The sequence below is a fragment of the Uloborus diversus genome, chromosome 9 (genome assembly GCF_026930045.1).
Source record: "Uloborus diversus isolate 005 chromosome 9, Udiv.v.3.1, whole genome shotgun sequence".
Lineage (NCBI taxonomy): Eukaryota > Metazoa > Arthropoda > Arachnida > Araneae > Uloboridae > Uloborus > Uloborus diversus.
The window spans coordinates 137,346,883-137,368,927 of record NC_072739.1 but is presented as its reverse complement, the minus strand read 5'-3'; the positions used below and the strand labels follow the sequence as shown (position 1 = coordinate 137,368,927).

At 36.4% G+C, this 22,045-nt stretch overlaps 1 protein-coding gene across 1 annotated transcript; it reads left to right on the top strand.

The window, feature by feature from the left end:
- The first annotated feature begins 1,523 nt into the window (after positions 1-1,523).
- Positions 1,524-21,724, top strand: LOC129230525 (serine/threonine-protein phosphatase 6 regulatory ankyrin repeat subunit A-like). The gene is made up of 3 exons (XM_054864928.1): positions 1,524-1,549; positions 1,622-3,852; positions 21,579-21,724. The coding sequence occupies exons 1-3, from the start codon at positions 1,524-1,526 to the stop codon at positions 21,722-21,724; spliced, it is 2,403 nt and encodes an 800-aa protein (XP_054720903.1).
- Positions 21,725-22,045: the final 321 nt, after the last annotated feature.

The following is a 22,045-nucleotide window of genomic DNA, read 5'->3' as shown; positions in this document are numbered from 1 at the left end:
CAATTTTACACAACATTTTAGGTCTTAAAGTGACTGATGAAATTTGAGGCCTGCAGCTGTAAAACATGCGTCGCAATCACAAAGCACTCTCTGTTGCAATAATGAGACTTTTGAAAAACTTTCATCAGTCGCTGCGCCTTTGTTACGATGCGTGTATAACTACTACAGGCCATAACTTTTAACAAGTGCTCAAAATATTTCTCAAAAACTAAAATGTTGTGTGAAATCACCTTTGTGTAACAAATTTGTGACCTGTTTTGCAACCATCCGTTTCTGGCTTTGTGTGCATGTAGCACATCAGTGACCATAAGTTACTTATGATTCTTTGCTTCTTATCCCTCCTCTTACACCCCTTAGATTTTTGCCCAAGGGCGTGGATTCACTCTGTAAGCATACATGTGTACATTAGCGGATATACTCGTGTATACAATATACATACATGTACTGGTGTATATACGTAAGTGTATGTATATACGTCTATACAGGTATATAATCGTGTTTACACGTAAACATGCGTATATACTCCTGCTTCAATGTAAAAACATGAGTAAACACGTACAAACACAAACTGGATGTATCCACGAATTAACTTGTGTTTTCCGTATATGTATGTATACTTATATATACGTATATACGTCTACTATATACGTATATACTCAGGTATGCACTTACACTATACTCAAGATACAAGTGCATACACGCATATGATACGCGTATATACTCGTATACACATGTCACATATATATACGTGTCACGCATATACTCGTGTATACACGTATTTACTTGATCAGGCACATGCATGCCTGTGTCTGATGTATACATGTATCTACTAATATATGAATGTGTTTACTCGTGTTTACACGACACGTATATACTCGTGTATACCCGCATATACTCGTGCATACACTTGTAACTATAAAAATAACTGAAATAGAGAAATTTTAGGGTTATTTGTAACGTTTTTGCATCTATTTTTAACTATGACCAGTTTACACCATACTATGACCGCTTTCCCCTACCCCATGGGATAAAGTGGTCATAAATACGTAGGGAAATGAAAAATATTCTAAAAATATTTAAATCAATACTTTTTTGCCTGAAATTCAATGTACGTGTTCTTTAATAATGCAATGTAAAATAACAACAAAAAAGTTGAAGTGTTCAAAGAATTTATCGTATTTACTATCCACCTAAGTTGAAAACCTACGATTTTATGACCACTTTACCCCACCAGACCCTAGTAAAAAACCATGGTTTTTGACAAAACCTTGCCAAACTTGTACATATAGAAATTGCACAAAAAAGATCAAAGAGAGAACAGAAAAAAAAAGGAAAGAAAAAAAGCGCAGATTAAATCCATTCAAATATAAAAGCTGAAACTTGCATATTGTCAGTATTTAAGATGTTGCTTGCATATTTAAATGCTTACCATGGGTTAGAACGGTAGAAATCTTATTTGAATGAACAAAAAATTCCTTTGAATTCAGGCCTTGTGAGACGTTATTTCGGTAAGAACAATAACAATGGTCTCAAACTCCAAGCTGGGAAAGTATCCGTAATCTTTTCATACTGTTTGATTTGTGTTGAGAAAAATTTACAAATATATAATTTCTTCTTTCAGGAATAGAATACTAGAAGTCTTGGATCATTTTTTGGATTATCCTCAAAAAATGGAACTGCGTAATGCAATTGAACTCGGTGAGGAGAAATGGGATTGTTTGTTACGTTCAAGATGTAGTAATCTTGTCAACATTCGAAGCCACTGGGACAACGATACCCTTTTACATGTGGCTGCCTCATATGGAATTCCAGAAATAGCAAAGATTATGCTGGAAGCTGGTGCTAATTTCAATCTTCAAAATAACAGTGGTGACACCCCCCTCCACACGGCTACTCGGAGGAGTTGGGGAGAGAAGAGTAAAGTAGCAGAGATTATTTTACATGCCGGAGCAGATCATGGCTTAAAAAACTCAGTGGGAGAAACACCCTTGCATTGCGCAGCAGACTTTGGAAATTTTTTACTCGTGAAGAAACTGCTGGCAAATGGGGCCAGTACTTGCGTTCAAAATCAAGAAGGACGAACTCCTTTGCACAAAGCTCTGCAAAATAAACACGATTCTGTAGCACTTATCCTAGTGGACACAGACGCAGTGAGCAACATACAAGATCAAGATGGAAAAACTCCCTTGCACTATGCCGCATCAGAAGGATTTGAAAAAGTTGTCAGGAAATTGTTAGATTCTGGTGCCAGTGCCCGTATTCAAGATCTATTTGACGGAACGCCTCTACATATTGCTCTCAAATGCAGGCACGATTCTGTAGCAGTAATCATCATAAATGCAGACACTGAGAACAACATACAAAATGCAGAAGGGCAAACTCCTTTAAATTGTGCAGCTGCCACAGGAAATATACTATCTGTGAAGGAACTGCTGACAAATGGGGCAAGTACTTGTCTTCTTGATCGATGGGGTCGAACTCCTCTTCACAATGCTCTAAAAAGCAAACACGATTCTGTAGCACTCGCCATTATGAACACATACACTGACAACAACATACAAGATGAAGATGGCAAAACTCCATTGCACTATGCTGCAGAATGGGGATTTGAAGAAGTTGTGAAGAAGTTGTTGGCTTCTGGAGCCAGTACCCGTCTTCAAGATAAAAATTTTGACACGCCTCTCCACCTCGCTCTTGATGGAGGTTATGATTCCACAGCATTGCTTATCCTGGACACTGACAACGAAAGCAACATACAAAGTGAAGATGGTAGAACTCCCTTGCACCTTGCAGCAATTATGGGATGTGAAGAAGTAGCAAGGTCGTTGTTGGCTTTTGGTGCCAATACTCGTATTCAAGATCAATATGGCCATACACCTCTACACTCGGCTCTCTTAAGCAAGCAGGGCTCTGTAGCGCAAGTCATCGTGAACACAGATGCAGAAAATGACATACAAGATGAATGTGGTGAAACTCCTTTACACTGTGCTGCATATTATGGATTTGAAGAAGTTGTGAGAAAATTGTTGGCTTCTGGTGCTTGTACTCGTCTTCAAACTCGAAGTGGCTTAACGCCTGTTCATCTGGCTCTAGATAATGGTCATGAATCTATAGCACTGCTCATCTTGAACACAGACGGAAATAACAACATACAAGATGAAGAAGGGAAAACTCCCTTACATTATGCAGCATTAAAGGGATTCGAAACAGTTGTCCGGAAATTGTTGGATTTTGGTGCCAGTACCCGTGTTCTGGATGAATTTGGCCAAACTCCTCTACACATTGCACTGGCTAATGAACACAATTCTGTAGCACTAGCCATATTGAGCATAGATGGAGAAAATGACATACAAGATGTATCTGGTAATACTCCTCTTCACTTTGCAGCATTCAGTGGGTTCGAAGAAGTTGTCAGGAAATTGTTGGCTATCGGTGCCAGAACTTGTGTTCAGGATTCTTTTAACCAGACTCCTCTGCATAACGCTTTGTACAGCAAACATGATTCTGTAGCACTGATAATCTTGAACGTGAGTGGACAAAACAACATACAAGACGAAGATGGGAAAACACCCTTGCACTATGCAGCTTTAAGTGGATTTGAAAACGTTGCAAGGATATTGTTGGATCTTGGCGCCAGTACCCGTGTTCAGGATGGACGTGGCCAGACTCCTCTACATATCGCTCTAGAAAACAAACACGAGTCTGTAGCACTTCTCATCACAGATGCAGACGCTGAAAACAGTATTCAAGATAAAAAAGGTAATACACCTTTGCATTTTGCCACCGAATTCATTGCTATCACCAAGAAGCTGTTGTATAGTGGTGTGAATCCTCACATCTTGAACAATGATGGTGAGTCTCCACTGGAGGTTGCCCTGAAATTCAAGCGGGGTTATGCTGTAAATAGCATTCTTTCTATCTGTGCATTAAGAAATATTGCAATTGGATGGGAGGACATGAAAGTTTCAAAACATGTCATTCGGTACTTCGTTTGTTTGTTTTCAAAGTTGACTGCAGTGGTTCAATGTTTGAAAAACAAGAAGGTGGATGGAACACCCTTCTCTTACTTTGATTTTGCATGGAGACGCGTGAGCAAGCTGGCGGTGCATCTGGAGAACGACCTAGTCCGTAGTGCGTTGTTTCAGGATAACTGGTTGGTAGGAAATTCTATCTACGCCAAACTCATCTCCTTCAAAGTCAAGAGTGCTGAAACAAGGAGAAACTTGGTGGTTCAATGTGTGGAGTGCTTTATTTCCCTATCTGAAAGGCTACCTTCTCTCCCGAGGTTGAGCATTGACATCATATTTCCATATCTGACTGAACGTGATTTGCGACATTTTATCAAAGCTTTCCGAGCTTGAAAACTTTTGCAACTTTCATAATTCTGCATCTTAAAAAAAAAAAAAGGAAATCTTTCTTTTTAGGCTGATAGCTGTTATAAAAACTTTCACATCTTTATATTAATATTTATTCCAGTCACCTGAACTTTAAAAGCACTCAAGTACTTAGTACTGTAGCTGTATTATAAATTATTACATTGATGCTGGAGTGTTTGTGGCTCACATAATGAAGTATCGAGTTATTCCCTTAGGAATTAATGCTGGAAGCTACTATAAATATTCATTTTTATAAAATGTAGTTGTACTTGTACTTTAAACAAATTATTTTTCTTAATTTTGTACTTATACTACAGGGTGGCGACAGATCAGGGAAAAGTCAGGGAACTTGATCACTCAGGGAAACATCTGCAAAATATCAGGGAATATTGAAAAAATAACAAAAATTCAGGGAAAATTGATCAAATGAAGAAAAAAATCTTTCTTTCTTTGCAAAATGAAGTACTTTAGTTCCCTACAAATTTTCCACCAATTATTTGTTGTATTAAAACTGAATTTTGACTGAAAATCAAAATTGTTTTTTGCCATGGTATTATTCGCTGTCACTTCAGATTACACGCAGGGTTTTTTTTTTTTTTCAGACTTCAAAACTCTTTTATTTTAAAACCATATACATATATATTTTGAAACTATTACTAATTGTTTTTTTTTTTTTTTTTTCATTTCAATGTTGTTTGTTACTAAAGTAATCTATGATTTTTTTTCGACAACTAATGAAATCATTTGAAATTGAGTTGTGTAAATAAGTAAATATATTTGCATTATTTTTTAATAGTTAAAATGCTGTATCCATTCATTAAAACCTAAGTTCTTGGTTAGGGAATAGCTCAATATGACTGGTTGTTGGAAGATTTCAATTTGTTTTACATAAATATGTCTATTCTGCCCTGTGCGGGTAAAGGGTAGTAACAGCAGTTTTTTTTTTTTTTTTTTTGCATTTTTGTCATTGTATGGTACGTTATCTTTACTGTACATACTCACTTATTTGGTTTACGCTGAAAAAGAGGCGCAAAAAAAAGTCTTAATTCTAACATTTTCCTATTGTTAGTACTGAATCCACCACACATTTCTTCAAATATCTCGAAAACTAGAGACGTACCGAGTACTCGGTAACTACTCGGTACTCGGCCTACTCGGCCAATTTGCCGAGTACTCGGTACTCGGCCAAATTCTGATCAGATACTCGGCCAATACCGAGTAGTTGCAAAAAATTGAATATTGTCCAAGACAGATACTAAAATTTATAAAAAAATAGCAAGCATTATATTCTGCAATCATTTACAATTAAAATTTATAAGTCAAATTTAAATTTTGAGAATAATGAAGTTTGTAATGCTTCAGTGGAATAAATCTTTATTTTAATGTCCCCAAAGTTAATAAAACTTATTTATTAAAAATTACGCAAAAAATGTAAGTATAGAAAATATGGAATTTTTATATTAAAAATGGATTTTTGCTACAAACAAAAATTAGTTATAAAAAATGTAAAAATACCTTTGCTTAAAAAATAAAACAACCTTAAAAGTACAGTGCAGGAACTCTGCAAACACGTGTTTTGGCATTATAAGGAATTCCTTTTTCAATGCACAAAATGGGGGTTTGTAGATTTAAAGGCATCCGACAAAAGTCGTATTTTTTTGTTGAATGTCTTTACATTCTTTAGCTCACATGTTATGCACTGAAAAAGACGTTCCTTGTAACGGGGGGGGGGGGGGAGGGGGACAGAAACACGTGTCTGTAGTGTTCCTGCACATTTGTTTTATCTGCTTTTAAAAATTATTTATGTTTGGCAGATTAGAACTATAATTTATTGGTATACAGTGAAACCCCTCCTAACGGACACCCCTCAAAGGCGGACACCCCTCTTATGCGGACAATTTTTAATTCCCCAGTTCCCATGCAAATAACATTATTAAACCCCTGTCCTGCGGACACCTCTATATTGCAGAAAAAAAAATTTGTCCTGTTAGTGTCTGCATTAGAGGGATTTTACTGTAATTTGTTTTAATTCCAACTTGATTAACCATACCTTTTATTTATTTTTAATTTAAAAAATTATTTTTTTGTAAAATTTTTGACATAAACAAAATTGTATATATATATAATGCGTAATTAAATTTCAGCAGGAATTTAGTTTTAAAAACTATTATATGGACAAGGAGGTTTATACTACTATTCCAATAAGTTCAAAATTCATCACATGTGTGTCGGTGGTTCTTCTTAAAACATAATTGGTACTTGGAACTCGGCCGAGTAGTGAAAGGCCGAGTACTCGGTAACTCGGTACTCGGCCGAGTAATAAAAGGCCGAGTACTCGGTACTCGGCTACTCGGCCAAAGTGCTACTCGGTACGTCTCTATCGAAAACTAATCTCTGCTGATACTACTGTTTACCTGCAGACGACAATATTATTTACGTAAGTCCAACTACATTACTTTTATACTTTAACTATCACTTGTTGTTCTTGCAGCAACAATTACACTGCTTGAAAATTCAGTTCAAGATTATTTCCATTTAAATTTTTTAGTTTTATCATGATTAGATATGTCTTCAAGAGTGGTCTTAATAATTTCTTAGAATTCTTATGTTAACTGGTTCCTGGGAGTAAAGTATTTGTTTTAGATTTCCTACAATATTTCTTTGCCAATAATTTTTAATACACTATTTTTACCAAAAAAAAGGAGCATCTTATTAAAATATATTTTTAATTATCAGCATAAACCGTTCTAAACACTGCATTTTATTTAATATGCAATGCTTTTCAGGTAGGGCAAAGAAAGGAAACCATTACTATAAGTAACGTAAATCAGAGAAATTTGGTGAACTTAATCAGGGAAATCAGGTAAAAGTCAGGGAACTTTTTTTTCCAGTTCCTGTCGCCACTCTGTACAATCAAGGTTTTTGAATGGAATAAATATTATTTTAATCATATTTTTGTGAATTGTGTAACTAAAAACTATACAGCAGCATCTTTCAGATTTGCCTCATAATGATGAACAAAGATGTAGATTCTCTTGACAAAGTTTGTTGGGATAATGGGAAACAGACACAATTTCAACCTTGGATTCTTCCCTTTCTTTTTAATCTTAGACATAAAATGTTGTGCATTCTGTCCAAAGCTACACTGTTTGAATGCAAATGAGAGAAGTTAAGTTATTTTGTTCTTTTGAGTGCATTATGAAAAGTGCTTAGTATTTTTTTAAAAAAAATCTGTTATTCCTTCAAAATTTTGTTTTCATTTTGAACTTCCCCTGAAGCCTCTTTTATCCATCCCCCCTCTCCCCATCCTCCTAAAAACATGAATTGAGTACTTACCTTTTACCTCCCTTGGGAGAAAAAATTAAAATCCATGTCCTCGTTTGAAGTTATAATCAACATTGACGAACATTTTTAATTGCACATAACGTATCCCGCCCCCTGTGATGCTTCAAAAATTAATACCGTAAGGATGAAACAACGTTAAACACAAGTAAAAATATTTTTTATCATTGAAAAACCATTTTTGGTACTGAGAACATAATTTTTAACATCTAAAGTATGTTTTTAAATATTGGAAATCTATTCTTTGTTATTGATTAAGTATTTATTGCACCATTTGGTTTCTGAGCTTGTTCACCATCGAATCATCGAAACTAGTAATAATATCTATTCTCATCTTGTTAGAAGAATCTTTTTCTTTCAGTTGCAGAACAGTCAATCCTTCCGTATGCTGTCCAAAGGGTTCCACGACGCATGCTCTTTGAAAACGGTCTCGAACACAGTCAGGATAGATAACAGCAGCCACTGCTAACAGATCACAGTCATAAAACTTCGTTTGGCCCTTTTTCATGTTGATTTGGCACTGGAAGTCCGATATTGCACCAACAAAGCGTGCTTTCTCAGAATTTTTGGATATTAATTCTTCACGAAAGTCCTGAAAGAAAGTTTGAGTTAAGCCAACATACACATGCACACACATACAAAAGAAAAAAGAAAAGAAAGAAGACAAAAGATCTGCATCATATTTAATAGATTGTTTTTATCAGGGAGTAAGTATTCTACCGATATGTAACACAAGTAACTAAAATTAAAATCCCGACTGAGTCGCAAATGTAGAATCTAGAGCTAAAATTGAAAATCCCTTTAAAAGTCTTATCCTATGAAAAATCAATTACAAGTATTTTACTTATTAACAAATAGAAATTGAAAAAAAATTTTAAATTGCGTTTCATTTCCATGTCTGCCAACAATGAATTCGGTTCATCGCGTGAGTAAAGGCTTAGCCGTTTGTAAAATCTTTTAAAAAAAAAAAACGTTATAATTCGAATTCTATATAACATGGAAGTTCCAAACACATTCTATCAGACGCAGAAAAACTTTATTTTGGTAAATTTTTAAACAGGTGTCACTGCAAAAATCGCAAAAAACCGTCCAATTAATATCTTTGTTAATTAATGTCATCCGAAGACTCAACCTAACTAAGAACACTCTCGATCAACTCTCCTTTCGATTTTTTTTTTTTTTTTTCAAAATCGGTCCATCCGTTTAGGCGCTTGCGCTAGAGTACCACAGACAGATATACAGACACGTCAAACTTATAACCCTCTTCCTTTGTGTGTTGGGGGTTAAAAATAGGAAAGGAATTAACATTTCCATATTTCACGTAAAACAAATAATACATGGATTGTCTAACTTAATGGTTCAAATCAAGAATTTACAATTGAGTTTTTAATGTAGATAAAGTTGTTTTTTTTTTCTAATTTTTCTATTAAGTGTTCTAATTTTTCTATTAAATGTATATATATATATGCAGCTATTGCACAAATAGGTCCGTCTTCGCAGCAGGACATGGATTATTTTGCATCGCATTACAGAACTTCAAACTACTTGTTCTCAGTAGAAAATGGCGAAAATAACTGCTTTGAACCGCCAAAAGGGTGTAAAAACGCAAGTGGCTAAATTACGACTATTCTTCGAGGACAAAGAATGGACATTTACAAAAATTGAACTGGATATTAAACTTAAAGCTTTGAAAAGAATTCAAGAAAGTGCTTCCGAACCCTCAGTGCTATCAGCTAATCGAGAAAGATGAGGATTTGCCACCAATTGAAAATGATCTCGATGAATTAGAATCGAAAACTGAAGAATTAGGGGTAAGAATTTACATTTCTTTCAACGCATGAAAGAAATAATTCTACCAATGAAAGTAAAAACAAAGCATTAGTTAGATCACCAGAATTATCGATTTCAAAGTTCGCAGGTAATTTTAAAATGCAATTTAATAGTTTTATTAATAGTAACGACCACTTATCAGACGTACAAAAACTTCAATATTTACAGTCACTTATGACCCTTTATTTAAAACTCTAGAAGAAAGGTATGAAAATGAAAGATTTATAGTAGAAGCACATGTAAATTCAATTCTCAAGTATTCTAAAATTCATCACCAATCTTCTAAAGAACTTACATATCTCATTGACATTATTATTAAAAATATTCGTGCCCTTAAAGTACTCAAATATGAGAGAAATCATTTAAGTGATATTTTATTGATAAATATCATCTTAGAAAAAACTCGACGTAGAATCTCGCAAGCAATTTGAGCTAACCGCAAGCTCCAAAGAAGTTCCAAAATTGGAAGAGCTTCTATCATTTTTAGAAAAAAGATGTCAAGTTTTAGACAATGTATCCAGGAATGTTCATCATAAAATCTCAAAAAATGTGTCAGAACAAAAACTTAACTCAAAATCTTTAATGATAAATTGGGACAAAAATATGTGCATTTTATGTTCATCTCCCGATCATGCTATATTTAAATGTGAGCAGTTTTTGCAGCTGAATGTTCAAGAAAGGTGGAACACAGTAAAGAGACATAATTTGTGTACAAACTGTCTAAATTATCAGCATCAACGTAATTCATGTAAATCCAAACATTTCTGTTTTACTAGTGGAAAAAGGCATAACAGCTTTTTACAAAGTCAGAGAGACTACAAAACCCACACCCCCTGTCGAGTCGTTGGATATAATTTTAAAGTTGCAGTTAACAGACAATACCGCTGATAATGGTTCTCCCGCTATCCAAGACGTTAGGACATTCGCTGGTTACACTCCCTTAGCAGAGCGAAATGTGATTTTGTCAACTACACTTGTTTCAGTTCTAGATGCTTCTGGAAATCCAGTTATCGGGAGTACACTTCTGGATCGTTGCTCCCAAAGCAGCTTCATTACAGCTGCATTCGCTGATTTATTGAATTTAAGGAATAAAGGTTCCACGCATCCGTTTCGGACATCAATGATAGTTCAGTGAATCTATTATCAAAAATAAAAACAGTAATTTCGAATGAAAATCGCACTTTTAATAGAAAATTAGATTCATTTATTCTTTCAAGAATTACTGATGTCATCCCATCCCATGTCAAAAGTACAAAAAATAGGACATTGCCTCAGGTGTAACCTTAGCAACCCGGATTTTGGCACTCTAAATAAAGTTGATTTATTAATTGGCGCAGAGTTATTTTGGGAAATCATAAAAACTGGACAATTTCGAATCCCATCGCCGGGTTTAAGATTTCAAGAAACAGTTTTTGGCTATATAGCTACTGGAACAAGCGCAAGCGCATCCGGATTTAAATTTTGTGGTTTTGTTTCAAGTTTGGACTCTCTTGAACAAAGTGTTCAGAAATTTTGGCACATTGAAAACGTGGAAGACGATAAGCGCATTATTAGCGAAGAAGCGAAATTTTGCGAAGAATATTTTACGTCCACGTATAATCGAGATAATGACGGTAGATTTATTGTTTCTATGCCTCTCAAAGAAGAACCTTCCTGCTTAGGTTCTTCAGGGAGGTTAGGTCCAGTTAGGTTTTCCAGGGAGGAGGTTTTATTTCATTTGAAAAAGATTAAAGCAACTAAAGCTCCGGGACCAGATAATATTTATCCAAAAATTTTAGTTGAATGTGCAGAGGAATTAGTTGATGTTATTTTGAATATTTTCAATGCTTCTTATAACTCGGGGACGGTGCCAGAGGACTGGAAGCTGGCTAACATAACGCCACTCTTCAAGAAGGGGTCTAAAGGTATTGCTGGGAATTATAGACCTGTAAGTTTGACTTCGGTGATTTGTAAGATTTTCGAAACTTTGATCAAAATTAAGATCATGATGTTCTTAGAGACTAATAGTCTGTTGAATAGTTTGCAGTATGGTTTCAGGAAAGGTAAATCCTGTACTACTAATTTATTGCATTTCTACGACAAGGTTACCTCAGCTTTAGATAACAAAAAATGTGTGGATGTTGTTTATATTGATTTTCAAAAAGCTTTTGACAAGGTACCGCATGTTGCTCTTCTCAGCAAGTTAGCTGACATTGGAATAGGGGGAAAAACTTTACTTTGGGTTAGAAATTGGCTTACTGGTAGGAAGCAAAGAGTAGTTGTGAGAGGAAATCATTCTAATTGGAGTGATGTTTTAAGTGGGGTTCCTCAGGGATCAGTTTTAGGGCCTCTTTTGTTTATTATATTTATGAATGACATCAATGAAAATATTTCTGGAAGCATGAATTGTTTTGCTGACGATGTAAAAGTTATGGGGATTGTCGAAAATGAAGAACAAGTAAAACAGCTGCAAGAGGATTTAGATCATATTACTAAGTGGGCAGATAAATGGGGTATGGCAGTTAATGTAGGGAAATGTCAAGTGCTACACTTAGGTCATGGAAATAAGCGTATGAGATATCGTTTACAGGGTTCAGTCATAAATCAGGCAGAAAATGTTATGGATCTGGGTGTCTTTATAAATCAGGACTTCAAGTTTAGTCAACAGTGCAGTATTGCTAGTAACAAAGCCAACAAAATGCTTGGGTTCATCAATAGATCTATTTCAAACAAATCTAAGAAAGTTCTTCTGCCTTTATATAAGAGTTTAGTAAGACCTCATTTGGAGTATGCTGTTCAGTTTTGGTCGCCTTATCTGAAGAAAGATATTTTTGTATTGGAAAGGGTTCAAAGAAGGGTAACTAAATTAGTAAGGGGTCTCTCAGATTTAGATTATGATACCAGACTTAATAGGCTTAACATGTATAGCCTGGAGCAAAGGAGAGTCAGAGGGGACATGATTCAGTTATTTAAATTTATCAAAATGAAAGATGTAAATGGATTAAATTTTAGCGGGGAAAGCAGGACAAGGGGTCATTGTTTCAAGCTATTTAAATCTCAGGCTAACTTGGAAATCAGGAAAAACTACTACTTTAGCAGGGTCGTGGGCACTTGGAATAGCTTACCGGAAGAGGCGGTAATGAGCAAGGGAGTGGATAGCTTTAAGAGGGCCATTGATCTTCATTGGGGACTAATTAATTGACTTGGACCAGCCTAGCTGGGCCCAGTGCCTGTTGCTGGTCGTCACATTTGTATTTGTATTGTATTTGTATTAGCAGATTCCAGAGCAAATGAGGAACTACGACTTGAAAGCCTTTGGAAGCAATTGAAAAACAAACCAACAATGATGCAATTATATCAAAACTTAATCCAAGAATACGAAGATCTAAATCACATGGAAGTTATCTCAGATGAAGATATCAAAGAAAAATCTTATCTGCCGCATCACGGAGTATATAAACCAGAAAATCAGACAACTCCATTACATGTCGTCTTCAACGCATTGGCCGCAACAGCTTCTGGAAAATCCCTTAACGATATTTTATTGAAAGGTGATGTCCGAGAAGATATTTTTGACATAATGGTCAGATTTCGCAAACATAAATACGCATTCATAGCCGATATTAAGAAGATGTACAGGCAAATTGGAATTCATCCATCTCAACAAAATCTCTAAAGAATCTTGTGGAAAAAGACAGCAGAAGATCCTGTTCTTACATATAAATTAAAGACTAACATACGGAACATCGAGTGCTCCTTATTTAGCTATTAAAACATTTCAACAAATTGCATATGATGAAGCATCAAAATTTCCTCTAGCATCTACTGTAACTCTAAATGATTTATTTCTGTATGGATGATGTGGTATCTGGAGCCTCAAACATTAAGGAATTTGAAGAGGTACAAGAACAACTTTCGAAAATGTTAAAAACCTGAGGAATGTTTCTTCATAAATGAAGCTCAAATGTCAGCAATTACATTTCTAATTCGGCTGAAGAACACTATAGTTTTGATGAGAAATCGGAAAATGCAATAAAAGCTTTGGGAATAAATTGGAACCCAACAGAAGATAAATTTTCCTTCAAGGTTTCCTTGAAAGCCAAGGAAACTTACACCAAACGAGACATTCTATCTGACATTGCAAAACTGTATGATCCTCTAGGCTTGATTCGTCCCATGCCTAATATGTAAGGCAAAAACCTTTATGCAAAGACTGTGGCTACTTGAACTAAAATGGAAAGACAAATTAGCAGATTCAATCGCAACCGAATGGCGTAATTTTGTGATATCCTTAAAGGAGATAGAAAATATTAAAGTGCAGCGTTACCTAGAAAATGAAGACGGTGACACATTACATTTACACGGTTTCGCAGATGCTGCAGAAGCTGCCTACGGAGCAACTATTTATCTTCAGAGCATTTCTAAATCTCAAGAAGTATCCTCGCGTCTAATATGTAGCAAATCTCGGGTAGATCCACTGAAGAAAATGTCAATGGCCCGATTAAAACTCTCCGTTTGTCATCTACTCGCAAAATTAACACAAAAAACCTTAAAATCTTTGAAAATGAATATCAAAAGGAAGTCATCTTGTGGTCAGATTCCACCATTGCACTTGCGTCGATCAAAACTCCTTCGCATCCATTGAAGACCTATGTTGGCAACAGAGTTTCTACCATTCAACAACTTACTGAAGTCTACCATTGGAAACATGAAGCATCCGAACAGAACCCTTCAGACTTGATCTTACCCGAAGCAAGCTGTTCTCAACTCTCATCTTTGTGGTTTAAGGGTCCAGAATTTCTACAGCAAGGCATATCGGAAGAAAAAACGACAGAAAACTCTACTAATTATCTGGACTCTAACACCTATGAAACTGCACTCAAAAAAAAAAAAAAAAACATTTGTTTGACATTAACGAAGGGCACTTCGTTTATTCAAACAATCCTGAATATTTAACAGGTTTTCAAAAATTATTCGCATATTGTGTTTCATTTTCAGAATTGCTAAGGGCCGACGCAGCTCTAAGGGTCAGATAAGTATCCAAGAGTTAGATCAATCGACTAAATTCTTAATTAAATCTGTTCAAGAAGTGGAATTTACAAAAGAAATAGAACTGCTGAAGCGAAACGAATCAGTAGCTCAGATAAGTAAACTCAAATTTTTAAATCCATTTCTAGATAAAGACTCAATTCTTAGAGTGAGAGGTAGGTTTAACAGTTTCAACTTAAATTTTGATCACAAATATCCAATTATTTTACCTAATAAGAGCCATATAAACTCACTTCAATGATTTTTGAATATTTCCATAAAAAGTACTTACATTTGGGTCCGCAATCATTTCTGTATCATGTTCGCATGCAATATGGCCAATTAATGGTAAAAGTACTGCACGAAAGATAGTTCATGAGTGCATTATATGTTTCAAAAATAAACCTGTTACTGCACAACAAATTATTGGTAATCTTCCATCTGAAAGGACCAACCCTAATTTTACATTTCATGTTGCGGGAGTTGACTTTTGTGGTCCATTTGAAATTAAATACCAGAACCAAAGAAAGAGAATCGATTCAAAAGTTTACCTAGCTTTATTTGTTTAGCTACAAAAGCTATTCATACTGAATTAGTCACAGAGCTGACTTCAGAAGCTTTCATAGCGACTCTAAAAGCGTTTTTTTTTTTGCTCCGCAGAGGAAAAAGTTCAATTATTATGTCAGATAATGCCACTAATTTTAAGGGAGCAAATTCAGAGTTAAAACGATTGTTATCACTTGTTACTAAGCAAAATAGCAGTTTTTCAAATTATTTAACTTCTGTATCAGTAATTTAGAAATTCATTCCACCCAATTCCCCAAACTTTGGGGGTTTGTGGGATGCTGGCGTTAAGTCGGTTAAATACCATTTGAGATGAAATTTAAACATTGTTAGACTTACAGTAGAATAATTTTTGACTATCGTTACTCAAATAGAAGGCACATTAAATTCACGTCCTTTAACTCCCTTGCCATCAGATTCTAATGAGTACGAAATTCTCACTCCAGGCCATTTCTTAATTGATCGTCCAGTTAACGCAATTCCAGAGCCGCAATTAATTGATAGTAAAGAAAATCACTTGTCAAGATGGCAAAAACTTAAAGTATTCGCAATCGATATGGAAAAGTTGGCATAGAGATTATCTAAATCATCTCCAAACCCGCACTAAGGGGTGTTTTAAACAAGGTTTTATTCGTATTGGTACTATGGTTTTACTTAAAGATGATAGCTTACCCCCAGGTAAATGGGCTGTGGGCAGAATTGTACAGACTATACCTGGTTCAGATGGGAATATTAGGGTGGTCAAAGTAAAAACCTCTTCAAATATTTATAAGAGAGGAATATCTAAGATATGTGTCCATTCAAGGCAAAAAGTAAATAATATCATTTGTGCAAAACTCATCTTAACTGTTATAGTATTTTGTGTATTGATATTTGTATGTTTTACTTTTATTTCATTGCATAACCGCATTGTTTTCTCATAATATGTGGCAATTATATAAAATTCTTTCAATGCCGGGTGGAATGTTGTGTATTAAACCTTAATAGGAGTTTCGCTACTTAAGTTTATCCTTGCACTGAATTGAATAATAACGTGCGGAGGCGATTTTTATCTGCAGACGATTTTTTAAAGCATGCATTTTTACTTTCTTTAACAAAAAAGGAAGTATTGTTTTCTCACCCCCGAACTAATGTTGAGTTTTTTTTTTCAACCCGACCACACGCGGAAAAGTGCCTAAGAACGTATAAACACCCGAAATATCCATTTTGATATTCCCCGAGTTAATTACAACAATTTTTCTCGTGACGTCCGTATCTACGTATGTATGTGCGTCTATGCGGATGTGCGTATGTATGTCGCATAACTCAAGAACGGTATGTCCTAGAAATTTGGTACGTAGACTCCTAGTAAGGTCTAGTTGTGTACCTCCCGTTTTGGTTGCATGCGGGTGTTTCTAAAGGGGTCTTTTGCCCCTTTTTGGGGAGAAATCATTGTTAATTTCAATGGATACTCAAGTGGTGTTATTAATTTGGCGGACTCTTGGCAATATATCGCCAGTTTTTTGGTCGCCAAGTTTTGCCGCCAACTTAGTGACGAATTTGGCGATTTTTTTTTAAAAATCTGGTTTCAATTTGGCCACTGGTGGTAATATTTAGAGAGTAAACTATTGAATCACATTAAAATTGCCAATAATGGGTAAATGACGTTAAATTGGAGTAAAAGAAAGTCATGTGTCGCACACATCAGCTCGTTCATTTTGTGTTTTTGTTTAAGATCGCAATAAATGGTGGAACAAAGATTATATGTAGTCAGTTGTCTCATTTTATACATTATATCGCATAACTTTCATTATATCGCATAAACATGGACATCCCCGCATGTACCAGCATTTTACCGCATAAAAATACAGTCCGCTATCGCAGCTATTGCACAACATGCCAAAATTAAGCGCCAGCATAATCCGGTTGCCTCAGTTGAGTGATGTCATATTTCAGCTCAATGGCTTTTAGTCCAGTCAATGAGTGCTCAAAATAGGGGTGTAGCGTGCATGGAATATGCGATAATTTTTGACTTAAGAATATTGTTAGGGGTAGTTAGTAAGTCAACATACTGAAAGTCCCTGCCCCTAGGGGTGAGCTAAAGGTGGGAGGGAGGGGGAAAGCAAATTTTGGGTTTTTCGAATATATGTCAGAAACGGTGGAAAAAATTAGTTTAAAATAAAAATTCAAACTAAATAAACTTGTTATTTAATTGTTCTTTCACATCTTCTGGAGAACGGAACTTTAACTCTCCCTTTAACGTCATCAAAAGTGACCCACAATCAGTTTTAGTGCTTCTAATTTCGAATTCAGTGGAAGAGAGTTGCCAACATGTTTCTTCCTCTAACATCATCAAATTTTGCCAACAATTACGGTGTTTGGATTTAATGGTCTTAAAATTTCCTGAGAAAAGATTTTGGACCTCTACCCTCTCTAATATCAATCAAGGCGGTCTGAAATAGCGTCATCAGAACTTGAACTTCGAAAAATTTGGAAGAAATGTTCCAAATTCCACCTTTTCCCTAAACGTCATTATAGATACCCCACAATTATGCTTTCAGGACTGCGATTTCGAGAACTTTCCGGGGGATAGATTCCTTGTATCCCTGTTTTTCCTCTAACGTTACCAAAGATTGTATACCACAACGTGTTTAAGGCTTTAGTTTTGAAAAAATTACCAGGAGGGCCTTTGAACTACCCCGCCCTCTTAAATCAACGAAGATCGTCTAAAATAACTTTCCCAGGTTTCCATAACTTTCCCAGGGAGAGCTACCATACCCCTGTTTTGTGTAAATATTACCTTACCGGTAAACTCATGTTGCTAATTTTTCCTCTAGTACATGACGCATTTCTCGTCTTTGTATGCTCATATTCTAGTAATGACCTCCATAAATCAGAAGCTAGATCTGCTCTGTTTCTCTACCTGTATGCAGAGTGTCTCAAGTCTCAGTTAAATTTCAGTAAGTTGCCGCCCTATAGCCAGGGCTAAGGCAGAAATACATGAAATTCACTGCCAGCACAGTCATTCCAGCCGAGGACTGCAGTTTCGTGTTTATTAGCAGTCATCAGCTCGGAATAGGAAGTGCCTGAGCTGGAGGTGGAAAACCTCTTAAGGAAGTCAAGAGTGCCGAACAAACTGGTAGCTAATATAAAATTAGCACAGACCAGACGAGTGACCGAAGCAATGGTTCGGTTCAACTCGAAGATTGAAGGATAGGCATGGTATTTTCAGTAAGTTCCCGCCCTATAGCCAGGGCTAAAGCAGAAATACATGAAATACACCGCCATCTCAGTCATTCCAGCCGAGGACTGCAGTTTCGTGCTTATTAGCACTCATCAGCCCGGCATAGGAAGTGACTGAGCTGGAGGTGGAAAACACCTTAAGGAAGCAAAGAGGTAAGTGCTAAAAAGCACGAAACTGCAGTCCTCGACTGGAATGACTATGCTGGCGGTGTATTTCATGTATCTCAGTTAAATGTTTCAGAACTCCTAAGAGTGGTTGGATGCATCATGAAGACTCCAAATCAAACAGCAATGAGGGGTCGGAAATGCTTTTCCAACCCAGAAAATATGAGATATGTTTGGAGTATTCCAGACCGTTCGCAGTTCCTACTTTTCTTAGAAGTTCAGAAACGTTGAGTTGAGACACCCTGTATATACGTTTGAAAAAACCGTGAAGGATCGTCCAAGTCATGTTCAGTTTTTTGACTGTGTGATGGCCTTGGGCCATGAATGAGGTGCTTGAAATTCTTCTGCGTAAAAATTTGTTGGAGCGTCCTGCCATTCAAGTACCTTATTTCAATGTTTAGTTACAGCCCTAGAACGTACAATAAATTATAGTAGCAATGGGATTGTTTCCTTTTGTCAAAAATACTACTTTTAGTCCCTGAAAATAATAGATTAAGCAAAAAAAAAAAAAAAATTATATTAATTTGAATTTTTGGCATCTTGAATTCAAATTATGTTTTTCGCAATCACGAGCGTGTGTGTGTATGAATGCGCGTGTGTTTGTGTAGGCGCATGTGTGTGGGTGCGTGTGTGTGTATGTATGCATGTGTGTGCGTGTTGTGTATGCAGTGCTGTGTGAGTACGCGCGTGTGTGTGTGTAGGCGTTCGTGTGTGTGTATGTAGGCATATGTGTTTGTGTCTGTGCGCAGGCATGAGTGTGTCTATGTGTGTGTATGCGTGTGTGTGTAGGATATGGACGCACACTGGAGACAATTTTCGCAAGAGGAGCAGCATCGTGAGGCCGGTCGACGCAACGGTGGTGCTGGCGGGAAAATAAAATGATAGGAATTCAAAACAGTCAAGTAAGAAAAATAAGCAATCGTGATTGCTCCAAGAAAAAAAAAAAAAAAAAAAACACGAAGCGAGAAAAAACTTTTATTTTCCCAACGCTTGATTTTTAATTATTTTTTTTAAATGTCCGATTTTGAAAATGAGGCTTGATTTTTATGGCGTCACAAATGATGCACTTTGGCGCATCTGTCTACCGCGTTTCCGCGTTATGATAATCAAGAAGCGAATTAAATATTGCGCTCTACGCTTGCTATCAACCATATCGTTGGCAACACATGTGAGTAAGGAAGCGAATTAAATATTGTACTCTGTGAATGACAACAGTGAATGGAATTTCATCATTTGTGATGTCATCGACAGAAGCGTAGGCAATAAAAGCGCACCGATTAAAATATTTTTTAAAAATATTAAACTAAGTCAAATTATTTAAAAAATGGTCAGATCCTATGCTTTTAAGCATGCTCTTTCAAAAAAAAAAAAAAAAAAAATGCTTTTAAAATTTTGGAAACGACCCCTATTAACAAACAATGTGGCGTACTTGGACCGTCTGTCCGACACCACTGCACTTGCAGGGGCCGACTAACTAAAAGTGAGACCCTAGGCCCACAATAATTTGGAAGCTCCCTGACGACTCTATAGCAAGATACGGTGGTTGCGGGTTTGGTCCCCGTCAGAATTCATTTTTGGGGCCTCTTTATCTATCCCAGAATTACACAAATCATTAACCATGTGCATTTATGAATTCCTTCAGGGCCCATCATAGTTGTGACATGGTAAATTCGCTAATAGCAGAATGAATAAAAATTCTCCTTTAAGTAAGTTTTTTGCGATTAATAAGTTTTTATTTATTTTTATTATTATGCATAATTCTTTAGGAAATTTGAGGCCCCTTAGGAAGATGGGAGCCCCAGGCCCAGGCCTAGTTTGCCTGTGCTGTAATCAGGCCCTGTGCACTTGAACTATTAATGATAAAGTACTTGCGACAAACGGTACTATGAAGTTTTGTTACAAAGCAGTTTTTTTTTTTTTTGCTTAAAAGGTAAGTATGCATATTTAAGAAAATGTGTTTTGCTTATTATCCGGATTTCCGTTTTTCCGGATTGCCTTTGATACCAGTTTAGCCGGATAAACGAGGTTCTACTGTATCATAAGTATTCGATGCTCATATGACGGTACTGTCTGACCACCGATCAGATGGAAAGGCGAACATCCGGTTTACAGGCGGAAACGAACGCATCTATTAGCTTTCGGGGCTGACAGCTTTTGCAGATGTGGATGACCTCTAAATTAAGCAATTACATTGAAATGAACGAATTACGCGCCTCACATTTTTCTTTTCCCCCTCATTCAGATCGACTTGTCTTAACTGGACGTTTGCCAATTACAAAGCAACCGTGAGCAGACAGTGTTTTCCAAAACAGCTTGTAAATTCGGGGATTTCTCAAGGGAATAACGGTAATAAAATTTTATATTTACTAGCAAAAATACCCGGCGTTGCCTGGGTCAGTAAACGAAAGTGGGATGAGGAAGTGCAGAAAGTCAGCCTTATACACCTTATTTAAGGAAATTGATCATGACATGGATTTAACTAAGTTTGAACTTGTTGATGGGGGTTTCTTAATCCACAAAGTTGTTTGACAGAAAGATACAGTTGTATCAACCATTTGCGATGGGTACGTTAAATTTCTAAGGATCCATTACAACGGGAGGGTATGGTTTTTGATGGGTACACTGACACAACAGAAAGCACAAAAGCAGCCGAACTGAACCGACGATATCGGTTAAAGAGATGTGTGGACATCAATGTCAGTTTGGAAAGTGAGGTGAAAGTTAAACAAGATGATTTTCTTTCAAATGTCCATAATAAGAGTCAGCTGATAAATCTGTTGAAGATGCATCTGTTAAAAAATGGGATAAATACACTCCAAGCGTTAGGTGATGCTGACTTTGATATTGTGACGACAGCTATCGTCAGATCGCAAAATTCTTCCGTAGCTGTTATTGGAGAAGACGTCGACTTAGCTGTTTTCTTGGTTGCCAAAACCCCAACTGATCGCGACATTCTAATCATAAAACCTGGCAGAGGAAAGGTCAAGACTACTGCATATTCCTCACAACAGCTTCAGCAAGATTTGAAAATGAAGGACAATGCCCACTTGTTATTTTTACATGCATTCACAGGCTGCGACTCAGCATCTGCAGCGTATCGCAGGGGTAAAGTGGGTTTGTTAAACTATACCAGAGATCCAAAATCGTACAGCATGCATCTGAGGTATTTGTCAGCGGTTCTTCTTCTCCTGAATCCATTGAGACTGCTGAGATCATGAGTATTCTCTCATGGTATGGTGCTACAGCCACGGAAAAGTCTCTGAACGGTTCCGATACAAATCTTTCATCAAAATAGCTGCAAACATGAAGCCTTATCTTTCAACTCTCTGTCCAACTGAAGGAGCGCTTAAGCAGCACGCATTCCGGACATACCACCAAATACAAATGTAGTGGCTAGGGAAAGAGCTCAATGGCGGGTCAACGAAATGGGGTTGGGAAAGGAGGCATGATCAACTAGTTGCAAAACTCTCGGAGTTGGATGCTGCTCCTGACGAAATCTAAAAAATGATTTTTGTCGATGCACGAAAGGATATGACAGC

Excerpts from the sequence above, each read along its gene's own strand:
- LOC129230525 (XM_054864928.1), top strand. The coding sequence starts at position 1,524 with ATGGTCTCAAACTCCAAGCTGGGAAA. Across the intron at positions 1,550-1,621 it reads TCAAACTCCAAGCTGGGAAA|GAATAGAATACTAGAAGTCT; the intron begins GTATCCGTAATC and ends TTCTTCTTTCAG. Across the intron at positions 3,853-21,578 it reads TCACATCTTGAACAATGATG|GCTGCGACTCAGCATCTGCA; the intron begins GTGAGTCTCCAC and ends ATGCATTCACAG.